General features: G+C 42.2%; 1 protein-coding gene across 1 annotated transcript; it reads left to right on the forward strand.

The window, feature by feature from the left end:
- The first annotated feature begins 5537 nt into the window (after window positions 1-5537).
- vipr2 (vasoactive intestinal peptide receptor 2) lies at window positions 5538-25289 on the forward strand. Its single transcript, XM_029525310.1, has 13 exons — window positions 5538-5725; window positions 12457-12577; window positions 14013-14126; window positions 15759-15850; window positions 18437-18534; window positions 19234-19366; window positions 19590-19740; window positions 19989-20049; window positions 20710-20779; window positions 21749-21840; window positions 22067-22196; window positions 22842-22883; window positions 23047-25289. The coding sequence occupies exons 1-13, from the start codon at window positions 5675-5677 to the stop codon at window positions 23218-23220; spliced, it is 1329 nt and encodes a 442-aa protein (XP_029381170.1). The 5' UTR covers window positions 5538-5674; the 3' UTR covers window positions 23221-25289.

The raw sequence follows: 25289 nt of genomic DNA on the forward strand, positions 1-25289 counted from the left end.
CGGCGAAATACAAAAAAAACCCACACAAAAACAACACAGACGTGAACACAAACAAGCTGTTCCCGAAGCAGCACTCACCGCTGGTCCTCCTCCGGCTCAGCCCTCCGACAGAGGCCGGCAGGAAGCTGTCATCACCGGGGAGACGGGCCGCCTCCGCCGGGGAGGGAGCTTCAGAAGACGGGCTGAGCCGCGGAGCCGAGCGCCCCCTGGTGGGGGTTAGTTAGTTAGTTAGTTAGTTAGTCAGTCAGTTAGTTAGTTAGTTAGTTAGTTAGTTAGTTAGTCAGTCAGTTAGTTAGTTAGTTAGTTAGTTAGTTAGTTAGTTAGTTAGTCAGTCAGTTAGTTAGTTAGTCAGTTAGTTAGTTAGTTAGTTAGTCCGTTTGTTTGTTTGTTTGTTTGTTTGTTTGTTTGTTTGTTTGTTTGTTTAGAGGAAAAAAAACAAAAGCTGATTTAAATGAATCTGAATTTATCAAATAAAATGTTTTCCATCTTTTTTTTTAAACTGGGTAATTTGTTTGTTTCAAACAAAAAAAAAAGGATTTAGATGTTGGTATGAGTTTATCAATAATAATCCAATATTTTACGTGACCCTGAATGCAGCATCACTGTTTTCTGTGTATGATTACAGATTCAGATGAAATTCATTATTATAAAAACTTCCCTCTCATGAAATCTATTTCATTTTTATTTCAACACACATTTTTCAAGGAGTTGGTGACATGTCCACTGGACTGAACAACATGCCGTTCAACTTTTAGACAGATAGACAGATTTGTTCTTGCAGTTTGCAGTTTATTTGAATACTATGAAGCAGAATGGAAGGAATGGACAGATAGTCTGACATACTTCTGGCCTTCTGATGGCGTCCTGGTTTTCAGGACCTTTCATTTGCACTCACAGCGGCTGACGATGAGTTGAAGTGTCCGAAGAGGCTCATGCATATTAAAGAAAACAGCTTTTGAATAGCCGTCCACTGCAGTGACCATTATGCATGAAAGGGGTTCATGTATGATGTTCTGTTATGAAATAATCAAAGATCCTGAAAAATAAGAAACACTTCTGTATGTTTAATATTAGATTATACATGTCAGGTAATCATTGGACTCACTGAGTTCCTTTTTGCAGCTTTTACCATTTAATCCTCCTTGTTGCTCCACATAATGTGAGAGCTCTTGATGTTAAGTACGGTTAATTAAGCCAACCAAGTAAAAATCTCAGGAGAGCGGTTATAAAAGGAATGGGAATTAATTGAGGAGATTTGTGCTCGCTGCCAGCTTTTCCCCACTAGATGTCATGGTACTGTTAGTAGAGTTCATATTGATTCCTGTTGTCACCCCACAATCATTCGTTCATCATTCATTCACTCACAGGAGTTTTTTTTTTCACATTCTAATCTGGAATTATGTGCTCATTCGATTCCTTATCTACACAAAACTCTTTTGGAAAAAGTACAGATATTGAAATAAGCAGGAAAAGAATGTTTATTGCTAATATTATTCTTATTATATGATAACATGCAGTGTCTCCATGTAAGTGTGACATAAAAACAGGAGAAATGTTCTGTATAATGTAGTTTCAATTTAAAAAAATAAGTACATTGATGTATTGAAGAAGAAAAAGTTTTTGTTTTGTTTTTATTTATTAGAGAAATCATCCCAAGTCGGTCAGCCTAAAATGATTTTCGCCCTGGTAGACATACACAAATTTAAGTTTCATGTATGGATTTATATATATTAAAGCAAAATTATTACATTGTGTTGTGTTGGGAAACTAATTTCTGCAGCTGCACTCAGTGTTCTTCCCCGAGGACGAGAAGGTCCAACTGAATGCAAATGGAAATGTGTGAGTGGGAAGCTGTAATATCTGGAATATCTGCGTCTGCTGCGTCTCACCTGCTGCTCTGTAAATCTCTGGAAGGTCGTTAGCTTGATTACCACAAAGTGCTTTAATGTTACGGTTCATCAGTGCAGCTGAAACACAACACATCGCACAACAATAAAGCAAACTGACACATCAGGACCAGTATTTTTCTTTCCAGACTAAAAAGAAACGAGAGTAATGCTGCTACATGAAACATGAAGCTGTGCAGGAAAATACTACAGCGGGGGATAACTGAGGAGGAGGAACAATGTGATCAGCAGAAAAGACATTTCTAAAGCTGCAGCTCAGGTAAGAGACGAGACAAAGGTTTGGTTTTACCTTTCACAGCTTTAACAAGACTTTACAGTCCTGAAAGCCCAAACGTCTGGTCTGGCCAACACATAAAAAATAAATAAAAAATAATCAGTTTATTGTAACATCAGAAGAAGAAAAGAACCATCAGCTGTGAAACAGGCTTCACACATCATGATGTAGTAGTTGTCCCGTCCTGCTTTCTCTTTCTGTCACTTTGAGTTTGCAGGGCCGTGATTTTTCTTTCCAAAACAAATTCAGTGGGCTTCTGCAAATGGCGTTGAGTGTGTGTGTGCTGAAGAAGCCATAAATAATGTGATGCACCTTCTCTGACCTCACTGAACGTCTGCGCTGACCGAGCTGAAGGCTTTTAAGGTTTTGTGTAAGTTGAAGAAATAAAAAGAAACAGCGCTGGTACATTCAACGCGAGTTCCTTCGTGACTTTCCTTAGAAACCTCCTGGATCATTTTTAAGGGGCGATCACTTCTGAAGACAAACATCATAAATCAATCCTTCCAAATAAAAAAAAGTTGCTGCTGTCAATTTGTTGCAGTCCAGTCTCATGGAAGCGTCCCTAAAGGGCGCCATTTGCAGCAAAGGCTGATGGGAAAAAGTGAATATAAAGTAAGTTATTATAAAGCAGGTAACGCTCCCCTCAGGCTGAGTAACCAAACCAGTCAGGCAAAACATTTATTCAGTACGCCGTCAAAGTGTCCACCATGGGGGTTTGTAGGTTCTATTGAAGTCTATGGGAAAATGTCCCTCCCCCTTCCTGATGAGATTATCAGTCTTCAACACAACATGATGTTTATTTTTTAAACGTGGAGGGAAATGGAGCAGGTAGGAGGGGAGGGGCTAGGGGGCGGGGCCAATGTGTGACTGACAGACTGTTTGTCTCCTCCAAAATGCAGTTCCCTCTGGGTTGATAGAAAAATGAAGCTCAGAAACTTCTCGAGGCCTTTAAATGAAATAACGAATGTCCCTAAAAATGAATCCACACTTTACATGTTTGCTTTCGCCCGTCTGGATCAGGACAGGCACGTCCAGCCTCAGTGTGCGCTCACACCACCACACTGTTTAAATACCACTTTATACACAGCCCATAAAGCACACGGAGAATTTCTGTCTGCACACTTTGATGCAGTGTTGACATTTTCCCCACAGCGGGGCAGACTGTGTAAATACGTGCCACCGATGCTGCTGTGTGTGAGTCACTGCTCCTTTACTCACCCAATCCAGCGGTTTTATCTGGAGGTCAGTGACAAACTGTCACATTGTGTATTTCTTCAGACAGCTCGCTGACCTCCATTAGACAAACACACACTTTCTACACTGTTCAGCTGGAGCTGAACATCTGAGAGACTCACAGAGTGAAACACAAACTGAGTTTATAACACAGACTTCAAATTCCGTCACAGTTTACCTTCAACGTTTATATCATAGATCATATTTTATATTAGTGTGATCATCGACGCCTCCAACTTAAACAAACACAACGCTTATTTGATCCCCCTTTGACATAACTGCAATAGAAATGGATTAGCAGGCTAATGACCATCCAAGTCAGTCTGTATTGGAGTCTATGGGAAAACGTCCCTCCTTTGCTCTAATTTATCAGCTCAGTAAATGTTTCTGGTCTCAGTCTGTTTCAGGTTTTTAATACAACATGCTCATCACATGTTTCCCCTTTCTGACAAAAACAAAATCACAAACTTTATATGGATCAAATTAACCTGCAACACAGATGAGATATGAGATTTTTTCTCCTGACGAGGTGGGTTGAAATTTTAAAAATGATCAATAGATTTAGTTCTAATAATGCACATAAGATAAATCAGTGGACGCGAACGTTGTTTTCCACTTTGGATTAATTGTAAAATAGTTTTTGAAATGTGCTTTTGTACAGCGTTGTGTTTGAGTCTATTTAATTTCCCACAAAAGAGACAAAGCAATAAATAAAGTAAAGCATTCATTTCGCTGATGTGAGAGCTTCGGACTGAGCTGGACAAGAAATCCTGAAAGCTCAGCAGAAAATTTGAAATTCCTTTTTACGATCTACACTTTCTATATCATAGAATGTTATTTCCTGGTGAGGATTGTGATTTTGGTCTCATTAAAAAAAAAAAAAAGATTTCCAAACATGAACCCAGAGGTCAGTTCTGTTCTGGTGTCAGAATAAATCAGCATTTTCCTGAGAAATCCGATTGATAAAACAAAACAAAACCCAACATTGGCTGAAAAGACTGAGCGCTGTCGGTGGAGAACAGGACAAAGTCAACATCTAAGTCCATTTACTTCATCATTGCACAGCGGTAATGGTATTTACAGACCACTTTCATGGTTAGACTGCAGGTGGGTGTTTTCTGCTGTATTTGCTCAAATTAAAAGCTTTTTACTGCGACTGTGTCTCAGTCATAGTCAATTTTCTGAAACAACACTGAAACCTTCGGTGGAAAGAAAAATCATTAAAGTTTCTGCTTTGGTCCAACTGACAAAGTTTTTCCTTTGTTGGTTTTTTTTTTTTTTGGTCTGTACTTCACTCTGAAAAATAACTCTACCTGTAGCCAAGCTGTTTTGATCATAAACAGGAAAAGATATCGCTTCTGACAGGAAAGATTCATTAACAGTCGAAGCTGTTTCGCCCCTCTGGCCTCACTACCTTTAAATAAGATCCTCTTCTTATTTCTCGAGTTGTGACTGAAGGAAACGTTTACAACCGTCCACTGCAGTGGGAAAAGAAAACTTCAGTCATTTTATTCTTTCTCATCTTTTAAACCGTGTTCTGTTGTAGCTCTGTTGGTTGTGTTGACTACAGGTTGTTGTTGTTGTTGAGTGAACTGCTGACTTTTGGGTGTTTGACTCGGAGGTGTTGGGGTTATTATTGGTTTATGTTGCTTTCATGGGGAAGCTGTTTGTTTTGTGGTACTTCGTTTGAAACAGCAGATGATTAATGTGATCTTCAGCCGGTTGGTTTGGGGGCGGGGCTTAGTACTTACAAGCTTTTGGCCATCAAGACTAAGACACGTTTTTTGTAAATAAAAGCAATCCTAGCTTTTTTATTCCAGTTCTTAATTAAGAGGACGAGATGAATCTGGAGGGGTTTAAAAACTGAACATCGTGTTGGTTCGAGTCTTCATCCATTTCTGCTTTATAAACATTCTGCGGTTTTTCCTTTAAAAAGAAAACTGAAGAAGTCCAATCTCTGGACTTCCTGTGGCAGCTCCAGCTTCCTGGGTGACCGTTACATTAAAGGTTTTATTTTGAAAGCCGGAGCAGGAAGTGTGTGTCCTCGTCCTCTCAGCCTTGACAGCTGGAGGCAGCTGCTGGAAACTGATCTCTGCTCACATTCAGCTGAGTGGAGGCAGCCAGAGAGGATACAGGACATCCGCTGCTCTTCTTCTTCTTCTGCGTGGATTAAAACATTTTCTCATGCTGCCGCTGGAATGACAAACTCTGAAGTGGAGTTAAAATAAAGTCCATCTTGGATCAGAGCTTCCACCTGAGGATGAGAAGTTTCCTCCTGGTCGCCTTCTGTTTCTGGACGTGTCCACTCCCAGTGAGTCTCTTTGTTTTTGTGGGCGATTAAAAAAATTAATTAAATTACACAATCAAATAAAACTGAATGTCTTCCTCACTCTGCAGCCTGATGGGATTAGTGAAGACACATTTTCACAGTTACATAATAACATTAGTTACAGAAAAAATGGTGTATGTTCCAGTGATCAAAGTTTTTCTGCTGCTTTCTGTTGTTTTATTGTGAAACATGAAGAATGGTGACGATTCATTTTTGACCTGTAGCTGTAATAATTTGAATTAATCTCATTATCTTTATCATTTGTTTGGAAATTTGTGAAAAATGGTGATCGGGTCATCCAAGTCAGATATATTGTTGATTATAATTTGATAATCCATCACTGAAGTCATTTTTTAGACAAAACTGTTATTCTCATTTGTTGATTAATTGATATCTCACTCATGATTACAATTGTTATCATGAGGGGAACAGCTGAAAATCCATTTTCTTTCATCTGCTTTGATTGATTGAGCCACGAATTATTTACACCCAATTAATGGAGGTATGATGTTCGACTAATTAAGATGAGTAAATGTTCCTTTTAGGTGTGACATTTGGCACCAGCAACACCTTTCCTCTGGTTGTGATTTGATTTTAAAGTGAACAAAGTTTGACAACACAAATAATTTACATATTCAATATCTGAAAACTGTGATGAATGAAATCGTGACACTAAAACTGAGCAGCTCATTTAATGAGGAAATCAGAGCTGAAGGATTTATCTGACAGACCCTCAGATATTCTGACAAAACCAGTAAATCCCAAATTAACGGATTATCTGAACAACATTTGAAGACGTCATTTCAACCAAACGCCACGTTCTACACACTGAGAAAATGATTAAGTGAAAAACCCAAAGGCAGATTGATATCAGTCGCTGCCTGTTTGCTTCTGTTTGGAGTAAATTTGAGCCCAGGTTGTCCCAAGGCTTTGCTGTTCTCACTAATTAAGATCATTTCTGGAAATAATCTCCCACTGCGTTGCTTGTACTTGAGAATCCGTCCTCCAGCTATTATCCAGTTTTTTTCCCCATCAGTCGCTCACACATGATCGGGCCCCCACAGGATAAACAGTGGACGTGTTCTCCGTCCCATAATTCTCCGCTGACTAAAAGCAGACCGCCTCTGTCAAAGCCAACGTGGTTTAGTTACCCGCCGAAGACCCAGAGTGCCTCTCTGCCCTCCGGACGGGCGGAGGGAAGCTGAATTTCAGGGCTTTGGCTTTTCCTCACCGATGTTTAGAATCTCCTTTATTCTCACAGTGAACACGACCGCCATCTCTTCATTTCCTGAAGGTTCAGGTTTGAGCTTTTATGGAGATACGAAGGACAAATGGGAATCTTTGGGAATGTCACACTTCCACTCAGCTGCACTTTGATTCTCAATCCTCGACTCAAAGTCGATTCTCCAATGTGGCTTTTTAAGAAAGTCTGTTTGGTTATATTTGAAATAATTGTGAAAATGACTGCAGAGCTCGGAGCACCTTGATTTTTCTGAGCTGAGAAGTGAAACCAGGTGAGGGAGAAGCTCTTAAAATCAATCATGGAAGATTCCACGTCTAATTGCTCCACAGAAAATCCCAGAAAAGATCAAAGCTGGCTGCATTTGTCTGCTAAGAGCAGAGCTGAAACAACCATGAAGCAATTCAGTGATTAAAGATTTGGACTAAACATGAAAAAACCTCACAGGTTTCCGTCTTTGGATGCTCCTTTAATGCCAATTAAGAAAATAAGGAATGCAGCTTTTAATCCCTGCTGTGCTTCAGGTTTAGGTTCATTTGTGTGTAATGTTAATTTATTTTTTAACGCTGCCAGCAGAAAAACTCACACACAAACTAAACCAGCTGAACCAAAACGGAGCAGAATGAAGAAGAAGCCCGACATCACCTCAAACAGACGAGTATCAGAAGTACAACTGAATAAATCTCATCAAGGAGAAAGTCAAACCAACTACAGATTCCCCAGGAGGAAGCCGAGCTGAAAGAAAAAGTGAAGTAATTACATTAAGCATTCAAATCTCAGGCAGCACGGCGGCTTAGGAGTCGGCGCTGTTGGGTTCGATTCCCGGGGCCTCCAAAGACGTCCTGTTTGGGTTCTCTGTGATGGACTGGAGACCTGGATGGATGGATGAATTCACAACCCAATTTCACCTCAAAGGAATTATTGGCTTTTTGTTCAGGGAGCGTTGTGAGCGTCTCCTTTGATATGAGATCATAAAGAGCCTACACAGAGAGCTGGCAGGGCCGATAGAGGACCGAGGGACGAGGTGTGTCCACCTCCAGACGGATCAGCGGGAAACAAAACCTGTACCGCACCCACACTGCGATGCTCCCAGCACAGGCCGTCATCCTTTAAGTGCATTATCTGAGGCATTCGGCACAAAAGTACACAAATCTAAAACTCCCACCGAGGCAGCGATCAAACCTACACACACGCACACACACCCTCCCTCAGAGGGAGCAACAAAAGAGACAGAATTTCTGCTCGGAGCCTAAACTCCTCCGAATACATAGAAAATACTGTTTATTGGGGCAATAATGTGTAAAAACAACACACATATTTCTGCTTCCCTGAACACGTGTCCTCCTGCTGAATGATCAGTGTGACAGGAAAGAGGCGTCATGTCGGATCAGAAATACATTCAGATTTCTCCGTTTGTCCAGAGTCCAGAGCTAACGAGCCGGACGCCACGAGCCGCAGTTCGATGAGCGCCGTTGGCTGATAATTGTTGGTGTTTTCAGTGGAGGCGGTCACGCAGAGCGGCGGCTGGCGCTCCATCTAACATGGGAGTGTCTTCATGTGGCCCCTGTTGTCGGTCTAATGGAGCGGAAAAAACTCGTTGTTCGACAGGTCGTGGCCTTTTTCTTCACCTGCAGCAGTTTAAACATCAGCCTGGATCTGGATCTGGATCTGACAACCTCCAGGAATTTGACCCGGCTGCTGAATTAGTCAAAGCTTTTAACGCCGATGCCAGGAAGTTTTTCTGGTTCTTGTTTAAAGGTGTTTTGTCTGGACGCCTTCCAGGCCTCAGCGTCAGGGCCCATTAAGGCCGGATCTGCGACGAGGTACAGAGGTAATCATCCTGCGTAAAAGTGGACTGGGTCGTGAATCAGAAGCTCATCCATCAGATATTGAACAGCGTGAGAAACAGATTGGAAGGACGCATCCAGATATTTCCACGTTTTGTTCCGTTTTTCAGTCTTTGCTAAGTTAACCAGATAAAATGGAAAGACTTTCCTCTCGCTCATCTGTTTGTTTATTCACCACATGTACAACACAATCACACACAGCGGTGACTAATTATCCGGCCACGTTTCCAACTCGGCCAGCTCTCCCTCCTGGACGCAGCAGCTTCCACCTCCTATGCCGTCTGCAGCAGGCCAAAATCTGATTTACTGATAAATCCAAGATAAGAAAGAAAAGGATGATATGATTGATCATCGTCAGCCATAGATGACTTTTTTATTATTATTAATTCATTGAATTGATCATTTCAGGTTCTGTCAGCTGTTACATTTTCAGATTTAGAAACGTTTAATTAGCTGAGCTTGTGCTGATTCTGAACATGACTCTGAGAAGGTTAAAGTTTCAGAAAGCACACATTCTCTTATTGTGGCCTGTCTGTTTGCTGTATTTAGGCCACAGAGCCGCGATCCGTCATGATTCATCACACTGCTGCGACTCCTCCTGTGCAGTTTCCAACCAACAGCTGCTTTCCCGCCGTGAGCGGCAGCATTAACACCACGAGATGAAACGCTTGCTGCCATTGTGTGCAACAACGCACAACAGAGCAAAATACAATACAGATGCTAAAAATATTAACGGCTCTCTTTGGCGTCGGCGTCTGTTCCACTCACGGACTCTTTATTACTGTAAATCACACTGAATGGCTCTAACTGGAATCAGCACTTTTTTTGTCTTTCATTTTTTTACATTTCTCTTCAATCTAACAAAAAAAAAACAAAACAAAAACTGAAGCCTGAAATGTTTTAGTGCATCTCTGAGTCCTTTTCAGAATGCGAGCCTGGCTGTTCCTGCTGATAAACCTGTCTGTGACAGCAGACGTATAAAAACTTACAGAAAGAAGTCAGATTGTATTGAAGCCTACTGGAAAATGGTCCTACTGAGACCATTGAGTTTAATGTCTCAGTGTCTAGTTTCAGTCTTTATGCTGAACTTGATGTTTAGAGGAAACAGGAAAGACAGGAAAGAGTTAATGTCTGATGGGTTTTAGAATTAGGTTAACGTCAGTGTCCACGAAGGCCTGTTTTATCTGGAGGACCATCCGAACCGTCCAGAGTCCTTTACCAACTCCACTTTGGTCTCCACACCCTTCCGTGTCGATACAGGAAGTGCAGGACGATGAAGATGCTTCTCTGAATCCGCTGTGTGAAACCCTGCAGCAGATGGCGAGGTCGCTCCTCGGCGAGATTTGGGGCAGCTTGTGGCCCGAAGGTCAGAATATCAGGCTCGTTACGCAGAAGACCAGCTGGACCGGAGAAATGAACAAGCTGTGCTCCGCTCCTCTGTCAGTTTTCAAGTCCAGAGGTTGAACTGTGTGTGTTGAAACAAATATTTCTTTTCAGACTGTTACAGAGTGAATTTACAAAGAACGAGTGGAGCTTCATCTTAAGTCTCTCCTGCGGTGGAATTGTCTGATAAAGGAATTAGGAAAAGATCTATCGGTGTAATCTGATCGACTGTGTGATCTCTGGCGGGCTAACAGGCTTTGCTGCCCACAGACAGCTGTGAACTCTTTTATATGAAATCTTTCCTGTTGGGCTCTGTTGAATACTATACGCCTTTTTGTTGTCGTCTGATGAAACGCTCACACCTCAGGCGGTCTAACTAAGCCTCTTATACCATTTCTTTTCATAAACATACTGAACGTGTTCAGTGCGGCAGCCGTCGCTCATAAAGGGGTCACCTCACTTTTCTGCATTAAAATGTATAAAAACAACTAACCTCAAATGTTTGCAGCTATTTTCAACGCTCCCCACATCAGATCAAAACAGACCTTCTGTGGCGTTAGGCGTACTCAACATTAGCATTAGCAGCCGTTTACTTAGCTGCTTTGCGTTGTTGCATTCACAAAACATAGTCTGCCTTTTTAGCAACTTCTCTGTAAATCCCTTCCGGAGGACCGGCCGGACGCTGACATGGTTAGCATGCTAACTGCAGTACAAGAAAATAAGTGAAAGAAATAGAAGCAAAGAAAGTTTGGTGTTGAACTTGGAACGTTCCTTCTGGACTGATAAGTTAAAAGTTGGCTGAGCGGTAAAACTGTGAGTTTTAAGTTAAATCACCTGAACTGTAAGAATAAATCAATAAAACTGTTGATTCTGATGATAAAACACTAGACCATCATTAAAGTCATTCATGTCTGAATGAGAAACTGAAAACTGCTTCACATCAAACCGGTAAAAGTTAAAGAAGCTTTTCAGGTGCAGCAGACGTTTGCTGATGATAAATGGTGACAGTTTGGATGAAATGTCTTGTTTTTCTGAAGATTTTTGAAGTGTATTGCTCTCTAAATTTGGCTTTTAGCAGCATGTCAGGAGGAGTGAAGGTGAAATGGAAAGTGAAGGAAATGATTCTGCCTTTTAAAATTCAATCACTGTGAATCAGTGGAGCCTGAAAGTTTTGTTTTTCGCTCAAACTAACCTTTTTAATCTGCTCCACGTCAACTTTTCTGCTCCTTATTTTTTCCATTTCATCCACTTATCCCATTTATTTTTCAGTTCTCAGTGAAACGAGTTTCAGACATTTGTGTTTTCGTTCACACAGACAGCTGATCAGGATTTGTGTTCGTCCGTCGTCACTTTGATTTGCACATCAGCTTAAAAGGACTTCTCATCCTCCAAGAATCATAAAAGCAGAAGACAGACAGACTAATAAAAGTTTAATTTATGATGCGTGCGATCCGTCAGCGTTGAGGTTCAAACACAGATATAAAGTTTTACTGAGGTGAAGGCAGTGCAGAGCGTTTCCTGAATCAGCTCTGATTAGAAACCTTCTTCTCTGAGAAAAGCCTCCCAGTTTACTGTCAGCTCGGTTACTTTACCCTCATCTGGGCTTTCTGCTTGTCTTTGTGTTTTTCCTTATAAAGTTTATATCAGATGTGACGCAATAAAGCTGATTGTTTTTCCTTTCAGGTGTTTGGGTCTTTTCTATCTTTATCTGATCAGGAGTTCTGCTCATCAAAATCAGCTCCAAATATCTGATTGCCTTTATTCTGTCAACACAATAAACTCAGAAACATACAGGACTGATCCAGAGACTCTGATTGGCTGTGACATCACCCACCGGAGCCAATAGGAGAGTCCGAAGTAAAGACGTGACTCCAGACGTCAGAATCAGAGGTGGAGGATGAGAATGGATGGATGACAAAGGCTGAGAAAGATTCTCCAGTTTAAAGAGAAAAAATGTCTCAAACTCAGTAAAACAAACGCACCTCTTCAATGCTGACCTGTCACCTGTACAGCAGGGGGCGGGGTCTGTTTTCCTACGACCATGAAATGTTTGTCTTCAGTGAACTGCAGTTCAGACACAGACACAGAAATCCAATCTGTGTCTTCATTCAACAAAAAGAAGACCCAAACCCAGAACCTCGGAGCTGCTGGACCGTTTTAACGTCGCTCCCCTCCAGCAGAATCGTGATGAGATCTGTAGCTGGTCTGCATTCCTCATTAACCGTGTTTTTCCTCCGCTGCAGGTGGACGGCCGCCATCCCAACTGTAACTTCATGCTGGAGGTGGAGAGAGATCAGGTGGAGTGTCTGCGGCGGCTGAGGGAGGAGGAGGGGGTCACCGACGGCGGCGGCGGCGGCCTTAAAGGTCAGTTAGTTAGATCAGATCTGACCAGCAACATGAAAACAGGATCAACAGATTCAGTCCAGCTCTTGGTGGTTGGATCCTACCACCGCAGAGACGCCACCCTTCGGTTTCTGAGCGGCCATTTTGGTTTGTTGGTACCAGAAGAGTGTTTTACTGAACTAAGAAAAGGCTGAATTTCTAAATTTACTACCAAACAAGCCCGACTGTGATGGCCGGAGGCTGCCAGACTGCACAGAGAAAAGCAGAGAGATAAAACTTCAGCTGGTTTCTCTCTGAATCTAATTTATGTGCCGAGCTCGACTAAACACATCCTGACTCACACTCTTCCACCATCAGGCTGATATCAATCTGCTCGTCTCTCACGCGCTGCGTATCTCCTAAAATGTTCGTTTAAAGGTTTAAACCAGATCTGGGACCAAACAGAGTTTCAGAGCAGTGAAGATAAATACCAAACGCAGGCGCAGCGTGAAATGGACGGAGAGGAACTTCAGATTGTTCTTCGGTCAGAAATGTAAACAGCTCCGACTTTGTTTATAGTCTCCGACTTCCACGCAGAGATAATTAACACGGCGGTGAGAAGCAGAGGAAGTGCTGCCCGGCTCCAAACAAGGCTATGAGCTCCAACGCTGTTTATTTATGTTCTGTGGGATGTTAAGTGCATCATAAATCCTTAAACGACGTAATGATCCACTGTGATTTTAAAATGCTTCATCATTCAGTTAATCCGTTTTACTGCCACGACCTCTCTGAGAGTGTAAAACAATCCAAATCTAAATTTATTTGTGAAGCGCCTGAAAAAGAACAAAAGGTTGACCAAAGTGCCGTACAAAGAGACATTTACAACAACAAGAGGACTCAGAAAACTGACAAGAACGCCACAAGATGTCCGCCGTCTGAAGACGAAGAGCCAGGAGATTGTCGAGTCGCTCTTTTGTGGTTGTTTCTCTCTTTGTTTTTGTTTTTTCACACTAACAGGTTTCTTTCTGTTCGTTCACAGTCCGATGCTCTGGTAGTTGCCGGAGGAGAGCCGTGTTGACTCTGAGGCCCATTAAGGCTCGTTGGAGCGGCTGCCGTTCTCTGTGTCAACGTGTGCGACTGTCGCTGTGTTTGTGTGTTTTCAGCGTAAACAGCTTATTTACGCTGAGCTGAATATAAATACAGAGTGGAGAAACATCCAACAGGCAGCGAACTCATTTAACATCTCTGTTACTATTTCCAAAATCCAGTTAATGTAGAGAAATGCTGCTCACCTCATTCAGGCCGAGCGGCCGGCCGGACATGAAGTCTTATTTTTTTATTTGAGTCTGAAAAAGTTTAAGAAATGCTGATGAGGATAAAATAAAAACTCATCAAGCTGGATGGAAGCCGTTTGAACTTTAATGGGTCTGATGGGGGCCTGATGACGCTTACATGTCGTGTCCTCTGTCCTCCACAGCGCCGGGCTGCAGAGGACGATGGGACAACATAGCCTGCTGGGAGCGGGCCGAGGTGGGAGACACCGTCACCATCCCCTGTCCCCGAGTCCTCAAGACGCTGTTCGGCAGAAACGGTACGCTATCACCCTGACGTCTTTCCATTTCTACTTTTTTTATTTCAATTGTGAATTTTCTTTCCAATAACAAGAATTTTCTTTGTGTTAAAAAAAAAAGAGAGACCATTATGACCTCATCATCAGGCCCTGTTGCTAGGCAACATCTGGTGGTGGTCGTGATGACGACACGACAACCACATCAACAAAGACGGGTTAATGTCGTGGACGCACTTCCTCAACCCAAAACGTAAACGTCATTGTAGTAACCATGGTAACGGATGTAGGTGACACAAATGATGTATTCTTCATTTTGTTGGAGGGACGGCGGTTTAAACGTCAACGTACTGAACCCCAAATTTAAGTTTGAGCCAAATCTTAGAAGGATGAAAAACGAGCCGGTTCAGGGATGAGGCGGATTCCCTCCTGAACCGACGAGCAGATGGCGCTTTGGCTCTCTGCTCTGATTCACATTGATGACTAAACCTTTTGGGTCCAAACCCCCCGAAGTCGCTGCATTTTCCCCAAAATGTCCAGACTCATTATGAGACAGAACACATTTCTTATCAGCAGGAAGCTGAAAACCTCCTCAAGGTATCGAATGTTTTTATTTTCTGCCAATAAAATGAAAGTTCAGAGAAATTAATGAGTTTTCATTTTCCCCAAAGAGGAATAAAACATGTTTGGCTTCTTTTTAATATCAATTTAGAGCGCAGGACGTTCTATTTTATTTTACCTTTTGCTTTTAGCTCCACAATAGTTTTTTCCAACAAATGCCTGGAAATGTAACCGGTTCAGAAGATAATTAATTTATTTTGTGTGTCCGAGACGACAGTATTTACACAGTCTTTACAAAACTGGACCCACAATGGAGACACAACGCGACTGTGCTGACAATCAGATATCTGACGGCGGGGGGGGCAGTTTGAGGCTGAAGCTGGGAAGGGGCCAGAGGTGACCAGAGGCAGGTGTGCAGATGGAGAATGTAGGTCAACAACACACAGACACACACAGACACACACAGACAAACAGGCCGGATGAGACAAAAACTCTCACGTCTCAGCAGTTCGAGAGCTTCAGACGATGACGGCGTCGAACCAAACGTCACCACCTGATGCTCATGGAACAAACATCTGCTGCGTTCGCCACGTCAGCGGCCGACATCAGCTTTAAACTGGCCCCCCCATTAAGAAGTCTTTGGCTTCAGCTGTGTTTACTGAGAGCCAGCGAGGCTGAAGTGCTTTTACTTCCAGTCAGTGAGCAAGAGATGCATCATCGTCGTCTTCTTTTTTTTTTTTCTAAAATGCATCCTGGAATTTCCAGAGGAGGAGTTCATCTAAAACATTTTAACTCCACAGTTTTCAGCTTGATTATTTAAAAAGATTTTGTTGGTATGTTGGTGAGTCGGACTTGTTTCCTTTTAAAATGTAAAGGTCACTAACAGAGATAAATTCAGGAATCAACCCTGATGACTGAGTCCGTGAACGAAACAAAGACAGTTAAGAACAAAGGAAGTTACCAGCACGGCGTGATGAAAGGTTGGTCTGGGTATCTGGAGGTCTTCATGTGGACGACGTGTTTTTAAAATCGACCAGCTGCTGCAGTAAACTGGAGGATCGGCCTCTGATTGGCGTGTCTCTTCTCTTCTCACAGGTAACATCAGCAGGAACTGCACGGCAGCTGGATGGTCGGACGTTTTCCCAAACATCAGCAGCGTGTGCGAGTCTGACACGAGCCAGGACAAGGTGCCGAAAACGTTTCACCTGAACACTGATGAGTAACACAACGTGTCCGACCTGAAATCGACAAACGCCTGCAGGGTCAGATGTTAATTAAAACCGGTTAGCGTTGAAGTGCTGCATCTTTAAAAGGTCAAACAGATGCTGCCGTTTGTGTGTCATTGTGTGTCGCACACACGTGTAGCCTGTCACGACATTTGTTGTCACGACCGGATTAGTCATCACTAGATAGAATGAAGGTTTAAGTCTCTATTTCTGGAAACACCGTAAAATTATTTGTGTATTAACTGACTCAGTCAGTTACATTTTAACAGTTAAAGTTAACGGTGATAAAAGCAGAATACGATCAAACGCTCAAAACAAAGAACATTCTGGGCTGCTGTTGGTGTTTAAATGGATTTATTGACACAACTGATTCATTCAAGTCGGGCGCAGCTGGTGTAATGATAAAACAGAAGAAATGAAATTTATTTATTTTATTTATTTATTTATTTCCCTCAGTTATTTAACCTCCACAGGTTTCACCTACACAGAAACACCTGGAAACAGCAGCAGGAGTTTTGTGTCACTGATGACTGAAACGACCAACAATCCAACAAACCAACCGTCTCCTGCTTTTCCTGCTCCGTCAGGCGTCTCTGTAGCCGAGTGAAACTGGAATCAAAGCAGCTTTAAAGGAGTTTGGTTATCACCTTTTCCAGGCGAATGTGAATTTAATCCATTTATTGACACAAACTGAAGGAAGAATGCGTCACGTACATTCAGTGCACCTGTTGGTTTCTCCTTGTGTGTTTGTCTGGCCTCCAAAACTGGCAGCAGCCCGAAACGAGCTCGCTGGATTAGAACTTCATTTCACATGCAGAGCAGAAGTCCGGTCCTCATTTTGTTGGATCGAATCAGTCCAGACTTTGGCCGGTGACTGACAGTTGATTTAAAGGAACCTCTGAGATCTTTGGAATAATTCAGTCTGTACATTTTGGTTTTTTCCCATTCAAACATTTCAGGACGCTGTTTGGCCTTGTTTGGCCTCAGCAGTGATAATTGCCGCTCTTTCACTGAGGAGGTTCAGTCCGGGTCACGTCGGGTTTCTCCCGACTGTCATTGTGTTTGTTAAACTGACCGTCTGTCTGCTGCTCTCCACGCTTATCACGCCGTCTTCCTTTGTCAATCTTTGGAGTAATTAAAGACAAACGATCAACCGGAGAAATAATCATGGACTTACAATTGAGCAGGAATGTAAAATGTGTTAAATGATGCTGAATGTGTTTCTGCTCGCTCGCCACCAAAGAATCAGTGTGTGTGTGTGTGGACGCTGCAGTTTCTGTCCGACTACCAGAGTCCAGATCCAACAGCGAGTAAAAAAAATCCAATTTAAAAGAAGTCTGGTTCAAAAAAACAGGACGATTAAACGGAGTTCTGCTTTGGGTTACAGGTAAGAACCAAAAAAAAAAAAAAAGATTTCAACTTCATCCAACTTTAACCAGAAAATATTAAACAAAGTATACGAAGCACATCATCGCTTTTCTGTTGGAAACACACCACGAACAGACATTCGTATTCCGAATAATTCTTCAGACTAAATAGTTTTTCTTTTTTTATATGTCAGGATGTAAAATGAATCCGGCCTTCATCTTGCCGTCAGACGCTGAGCCGTAAAGTCGAGGAATGTCTGAAATATTGAGGCAAATCACACACAGACACACAAAACATGAATGTGGATTCAAGCTGGTTCGAACTTTTTCCTCACAAAAAGGACCGAAGGAGGAAATCCAACACGATAACATGTTTCCTTCAGGAAGCCCGACAACAGGACACACAGAGAGAGATTTCAGGCTCTTTGTTTCTGTTCCTAACAGGAAATAATCTGCTCTCGGCGGCTCACGCCAGAAACAAAAGTCTTCTCAACAACAGAATACTTTCTCTCTCCTGATCCGCCGCCAGTCGCCGAATAATGAGCTCAGATCTGATGTAAAACTTCATCTGGAGCAAAAAAGGCCTCGTTGCATCACGCAAGACACATCTTTCATGTCCTGATTAAGATTAAAAGGAAATTTCTCAGAACGGAGGAAGAAGGACGAAGCAGGTCCGGCCTTTTTTATTCGTCTTCTTAATTAGAATTCTGCTTCACTTCACACGCATGCAGCAAAACTGAACACGCTTCAGAATCAGGCCATGACAGAGCACTTCAACCTGACGTGTGTGTGTGTGACGCTGCCTCAGGAAGGAGAAGAAGAAGAGCAGCGATGAATGCCGTTTCCTGTAAGGCAGAGCAGATCTGCTAAAACCTCAGAGAACATGTAGATCTCAGACGTTGGCTCGCTCGTCCTCTCTGATTGGGTTTGGTAAGAAAATGTCTTCCGATCAGCTCCAAGCCGGAAAAACCGCCCATTTTACGGCCTGCTGGGAGCAGAACCCGCCAGAAGGTGTCCAAGGAAGGAAAGCCGCTGGACCACAGGGTCAGAGGTCAGAGGTCAGGACTCTGATCTCCCTCAGCTAAGTGCTAATGTCAGGATGCTAACATCTGAACCCCGAGACCAGGAAGGTGTGAACGATTTGGAAATAAAAATAACCCTCTTCTTCTTCTTCTCTCAGCTGGTGTTCTACGTGGTGGTGCAGACGTTGTACACTCTGGGTCACAGTCTGTCGCTGATCGCCCTCACCACCGGGAGCGCCATCCTCGGCCTGTTCCGGTAAGAACGCCGAAGAGCTCCGGCTGCTCCTGCGATCCGTCTGAGGAAAACCGTTGGGCTTAATTCCATTTTAAATGAACAAGCGCTGCAATTACACACAAATTTTTTTCCTTTCTCTATTTAGCTTCTTTCATTTTCTTAATTTAAATGGTTTTGATTTGTGTGCTGCTGGCTGAGCTGTAAACAGCCACAGGAGGCTGGACGGGAGCAGCAGAACCTTTGAACTTAACACGCTAAATATGCATGAACCCAAAAACTGCAAAAAAGATATTTTCTTCAAGAGACGTGGAGAAGCTTTGCTGAGGGCTGATTTCATTCTCACACACATTTCCTCAGCGTACATGTGCAAATCCTCTTATACCAGAAAACAAACTCCTCCTCAGCACTTGTAGTAAACTTCTTTATTTTTTTAACAGCTTTTGTCCCCGAGCTCATTATTACCTTCACTTTCCTGAGCTCGTACTGAACGGCGTCTGGATGGTTCAGCGGCCGCAGAGTTGAGCCTCGCTGCAGATTAAAGGATTAAAGTGAACATAGTTATTGTTGTAACAGCAACGTTTGCAGCATTGATGGATGATTGTAACAGTAAAAACCTTTTTAGGAAAATAATTCATTTCAATGGACAAAGATTTGGAATGGCAGAATTGTGTAATTTTGTCGTGTGACAGACTTTGTTGTGTTATCGATGCATGTGTGCAGGAAGCTTCACTGCACCAGGAACTACATCCACCTCAACCTCTTCTTCTCCTTCATCCTGAGAGCCGTCGCCGTGCTGGTCAAAGACGACATCCTGTTCAACCGGGCCTCGCAGTGCTCCAAACAGCCGTCACTGGTGAGCTCTCACCAAATATCAGAAAAACACGGTCAGAAAGTGATGAAGAACTCACTCACATCGGGGAATATGAGCCCACAGAACAGAAGACGAGAGAATCTCAACAAAGATCTGCTGACAACTTTCAGTGTTTGACAGATTTGACCTTCCTCCCATCAAGAGGAGATTCTCTCCACGTCAACAGTGAGCTGATGTGTGTGTTTGTGTGTTTGTGTGTTTCCAGGTGGGGTGTAAAGCCAGCCTGGTGTTTTTTCAGTATTTCATCATGGCCAACTTCTTCTGGCTGCTGGTGGAAGGTCTTTACCTCCACACTCTGCTGGTCGTCATCTTCTCCGAGAACAGACACTTCATCGTCTACATGTTCGTCGGCTGGGGCGAGTGCTGTCGTCTTTGTCAGGCCGAGCAGAAACGGCCCAGCAAAGCTAAATGACAGAAGAAAGTGGAGCTCTAGGGTTTAAACAAACCGCTGCCTGAAATGATCAAACCTGTGAAGTGGAAGATTTATCAAACTAATTTAGACTTCAGAGAGCTGCAGGAGCCTCATTTACGCACTTCGGCGTCAGTTTACGGTAAATTACAGAAAAGGTTTTTGGATGTTGATGTTTTTCTGCTCTGTCTGCAGGAATCCCCACCGTGTTCGTCTCTGCCTGGGTGATGACGAGGGTTTATCTGGAAGACACCGGGTGAGCGTGACACCAACTGCTATCTGTCTGACATTTTCAGTCAAGTTTGATTTCCTCTTAGATTTGTTTCTCCTCCTGTGTCTCTGAGCGTTCTGTGTGGATATTATTTTCTCCCTCGTTCAACAGGGACGCCGTCTGTTATTTCATTAAGTCTGCATATCACACACATTGATTAGATTCTCAGCCAGACCAGCCTTGAAATAATAACATCCCACGTGTCAGAGAGCGGCTCTCCCTGATAATCACTGCAGCTTATTACAGCGGGAGTCGGAGAAATGGCAGAGCAGCTTCAGAGGTTATGATGCCACTCTGTGAAGAAACTCCACAAGTCACGGACAAGTTCGACCTTTTGAAATTGAAATGAACCAAACTTCACTACGGCGCTTTTAAGCTGGTGTTCCAGACCATCTGGGCCTGATCCTGGAGCTGATGCTGTCAGTCCTGGAGGCTGTGAGGTGGAGCCTCTTGGATCTGAACTGGATTCAGATCTGGGTTAGGGTTAGTCAACACCTTGACCTGGTTTTTGTTCCTCAAACCTTCCTGGTTTGAGAAAATCATTTCCTCTGAAGGTTTATGGAGTCGTTAGAAGCTTCTGATTGGAACAACACAACGTTTGTTTGACACTTCCATGATGTTTTAATGTTTGTGCGATGCCTTCAGGTGCTGGGAGAGGAACGACAACCCCGTCCCCAACTGGGTGATCAACGGACCCATCGGATTCTCCATCATGGTGAGGAACATGTTGCCGCTCCACTTTTCTGTTTTCTGCTTTGAATAGAAACTGAATTTTATGCTTTTGGACCCTCCTGCATCAAATTCAGCTGCACTCAGTCAAACTTTTCAGTTATAGAAAGCAGTAAAAACTCAAACGTTAAAGGATTCTCAACTCATTTCAGGATTGTGGCCTGTGAACTTTTCAACTTATAAACCTTTTAAAACAAACAAACAACAAAAAAAAAAAAGCAGAAGAAATGAGCTGCAGGCTTTTTGGCGTCAGTTATGTGGCACCCCACGTCTCCAGGTATTAACTTCACAGGAGCGCGTGCAGAATGTTTTCCCGCCTTCCCGCTGAGTTACGTCAGACCTTTAAATGTCCCAGCAGGGAGACGTGACTCTGAAAAGGTCTTAACCTGATGAGTCAGGATATTAATGCTGCTGCCAGACATGCAAAGGAGGAGCGCAGCAGACACACAGTGAAATTAAAAACTCGTCAGTTTGAACCTAATTCGAGTCGTTCCAACATTAAATGAAATGAATGAGAAAAACTCATACAGAGGTCAGTCAATATATATATATATTTTTATTATTCATATTATTCTTTGTGTTTATTATTTTTATTCTATCAGCGTCTGTGGTCTCCCATCAGTTCATGTCCTGTTGTGATTTTACATAAATAATAAATAAAGTTATTATGAAAAATCGAATCAGAATTACTTTATTAATCCCTCCAGTACAGCAACACAGCTATAAAAGAACTGGATGAAATAAACCCTCCCTATCAAAAAACAAAAAAAACACAACATAATTCATATTTAAGGCACGATATGATTTAATATTTGTAAGAAATTGTGTTTCATATTTGGTATAAATATAATTTTCTTTATTCAGAGGATGTATGTGATGATAATAACATATCAATGTTAGTTTTTCCATCCAGTGTCAGAAACATAAAGTTGCTGTGACGTTCTTTGTCTCCGAGGTGAACTTCATCCTGTTCATCAGAATCATTCGTATCCTGGTCCAGAAGCTGAGGTGTCCGGACGTGGGAGGCAACGACCAATCACAGTACAGGTACCTGTGACATAACTGTGACGAAGCAGACGGATGATAAAATGGAATTTAATGGTGATTTATTTGTAAGACGTCATGAAAGGGGATCGTTTTTAAGAATATCATCTATTCATGATCCAGTTTTTCAGGCCTTTTGTTAAAAAGACAGACTGAAACCTGACGTTTTTGGTCGTTGTCTTCACGGTACGCTCTTCGATAAATGGACCCAAACTGTTTTTCCTCTCAGGAGGCTGGCCAAGTCCACTCTCCTGCTGATCCCCCTGTTCGGGATCCACTACGTGGTCTTCGTGACGCTCAGCGAGTCCATCGCAGAAGACTACAGAATCTTCTTCGACCTGGCCCTCGGATCCTTTCAGGTGCTCTTCATAAACTCCTTTTTATTGATTTTATTGTTTATTGTTGGTTTCCTGTGTTCAGGAGGGAAGCAGCTTTAAATGGCATACTGCAGGTTCTTTTTTTTTTTAGATGTATATATAACCTTGTCTGAAAAAACGCCCTTTGAAAAGTTAATGGAGGTTTGAAACTTTTTTTGAAGACATAAGAGTGCAGACAGTTCTGAGCTAAGCCTCAAAAACTCAGTGTGGGAGTAGGTAGTTATCAGTCAGCTGGTGTGTTGTGTACAGTACACAACGTTAAGCCCCCCCTGCTGATTGGCCAGTGATGTTAGTTTTGTGTGTGTGTGTACGATTGTACACATTTAACATTTCTTCTGTGTCTAAACTCAGATCAGGATCTGGTTTTCCCGTTGCCCAGGTTCACGGCTCTCCCTCTGCCTACGTCACTTCCGCTTTAGCTTTTTCGGATGCGGAAGTAAAATGTTCTCACAAAAAGGACAAAAAAGAAGCCTCATGAATGTATTTACCAATATATTTGAAAAAACAGTTCAACATTGATTCGAAGTGGTCTTTAACCTGCAATATGCCCTTTAAGGTGAATGCCATTCCTCCACCACGAGCGACCCAGTTTTATTCAGATTTTTAAAATGCTTTTTATATTTTCAGGGTCTGGTTGTGGCCATTCTGTACTGTTTCCTGAACAGTGAGGTAAGAACGGCTTTTTTATTTAACAATGACGAAGAACACAGCGTTCATTCAAACGACACAAAATCAATAAAAAGGTGAATATAGAAAAAAATGAATCCGATGAAAATGATGAAATCCAGAGTTGTTTTGTGAACAAACACTTTTTGTCATCTCGTGGCTGCAGGTTCAGGGCGAGCTGAAGCGAAAATGGCGGAGCGTGTACCTGAGCTGCCACCTGGGCCGAGGTCGCGACCTCAACAGCGCCTTCGCCTCCAGGAACGGCTCGGAGCACACGGTCCAGTTCCACCGCAGCTCCCGGGCCCAGTCCATCCTGCAGTCCGAGACCACGGTGCTGTGAGGGGGCGTGGTGGAAACATTTTGGTGTCAGCTTTACAGGCCGCTGATCCATCATGGCGATTTAAAAAAAAAAAAAAGGAGGGAAAGTGTTTTTCTTTGGGCAGAACTGTTGGACTGTTGGAAAAAAACTAATTTAAAACATTCACCTGTGCACACCCCTTTCTAAAGAAGGGAACACTTTTGACAGATATGGAAATTTGTCTGCTGTGTACAGTAAAGAAGTGAAACCGAAATAAGCTTTACTCTCAGACTGAAATCACAAACTTGCTGTTGGTCACAGATTCGATTGGTCCTTTTCAGAAATGGTTTTATACTTTCAGCGACTGTTTGATCTGCAGATCACCTTAAATTTCACTTCCTGCTCGTTACCTTGGTGACATATTATTGTCGTTTGGGCCGCTGTGGCCACGCCCACCCTTCTGATACTTGAAGTTGGCTGAAATCGCTGTTAAGAATGATGGGCAGGTTTGTTTTGGGCGGATTCAGTGCTGACAGGCTGATCTTTAAACGGAGTGCTCTGCATGCTCTTCACTCTTTATCTGTGTCAGGATAACTTTTATTTAGCTGAACAGGAAACTTTACACTCCATGTCCACCGAGAACTTCTGTCCAGACTGGACAGTTTGTAATAAGGCCTCATTTTAAAGTCTTCAAATGTCTAAAAAAGCAAAAGATGCTGAGGCAGATTTTGTCCAAAAAGGTTCCATGTCCTCATTTAGAATAATCTGATTCTGTCCTACTCTTCTCTGGAATCAGGGAGATAAGCTCAGAAAACAAAAAACACAATCTGAATATTTCCTTTTTTTCCACAGAAAAGTTCTTCTCGTGTGTTTGGGTCGTTCTAGAGCTGATCTGAAGTTTCTATCTTTGTCTGATCAGGAGTTCTGCAGTCTTAAAATCCATTCAGAGTTTAGTTAACAAACTGACCAGTTCAGGCAGAAGTGTGAGGTGGAAACATGAGCCTAAAAGAAAGTGAGTCTTTTCTCATGAACGTGAATATTGGCAGTTTAATTCATACAACAAATGTCAAACAGTAGTTGCATGATATTCTGTGTTTGCCTTGTTTTTCATTGCTGTTGTGTCTTTTTCTTGTACAATTTTATGTAAATTACACAAAGAGATAACAAAAAAAAGGAAAAGCTTACTTTTTTCACACTTTTAATATGTTGTATGTAGTTGTTGCACAATCAAACATTTCTGGGGACACTTGACTTAAGACATACAGAAAAAGGAGAATCTAAGAAGCCCAATTACTGATAACACAAAGTATGAAACAGGCTTACTAATGTCATTTTATTTTAACTGTCTTTAAAATTAGTTGATATATTTGAATGAAAGTTATTTTTGCTCAATCAAGTTGACCAGACAAAAATTTTATAAATATTCCTGCTAAATTTGGGCTTCTAGTTTTCAAGACATATTTCTATTACCTTCTGAGCTTTGTGCTTCTGTGTTTTTGTTTTTGTTTCACATTTCAGATAACATAGAAAAGAACAACAAAGGTTGAAATAATGAGATTTAAATTCACCCTGTAGGATGAGACCGTTCTCTCTGAGGGCCGACTTCCTGATGTAAATGGTTTATTTTATCTATGTATTTAATTTTGGCCACGGTGCATTTTGATTTGAAGAGGAAGAAAAAAAAAATCTGTTATCACTCACATTAAACTCCGTCCAGCTGTGTGTCTTCAGGGAAGTGTTACCGAATATCCTCCACAAAAAAAGTCGCCATGTTGTTGTGAATCATGAAGACGTTTATGTAACAAAAGCAAAAAAAGAGGTAACAGAAAGCACTGTGGTTTCACTTAAGGTGGACTGACATGATGCTGCATATTGCCTCTTTACGTCTTTGACCCCATGAATGTGCAGAAGAAGAATGATAAAGAAAATCTTTGTCAGCTTTGTTCTGTGTGAATGTAACTCTTTATAAATGTTTGTGCTTTTCAATCCTCCGTGATGAGAACTAAAAGGAATTCACAGTTCAAATTTGGAGGTTAACTTGTTCAATTGATCTGATTTATAATTAGATTTTTTTTAACATTTGATATATGTAACAAAATAAGAAGAACTAA

Source organism: Echeneis naucrates, chromosome 17 (assembly GCF_900963305.1).
Source record: "Echeneis naucrates chromosome 17, fEcheNa1.1, whole genome shotgun sequence".
Taxonomy (NCBI): Eukaryota; Metazoa; Chordata; class Actinopteri; order Carangiformes; family Echeneidae; genus Echeneis; species Echeneis naucrates.

What these genes read in the sequence shown, in the direction of transcription:
- vipr2 (XM_029525310.1), top strand. Translation starts at nt 5,675, where the DNA reads ATGAGAAGTTTCCTCCTGGTCGCCTTCTGTTTCTGGACGTGTCCACTC. An exon ending in GACGCTGTTCGGCAGAAACG is followed by an intron (nt 14,127 to 15,758) that starts GTACGCTATCAC and finishes CTCTTCTCACAG; the next exon opens with GTAACATCAGCAGGAACTGC. An exon ending in GCTCCAAACAGCCGTCACTG is followed by an intron (nt 19,367 to 19,589) that starts GTGAGCTCTCAC and finishes GTGTGTTTCCAG; the next exon opens with GTGGGGTGTAAAGCCAGCCT.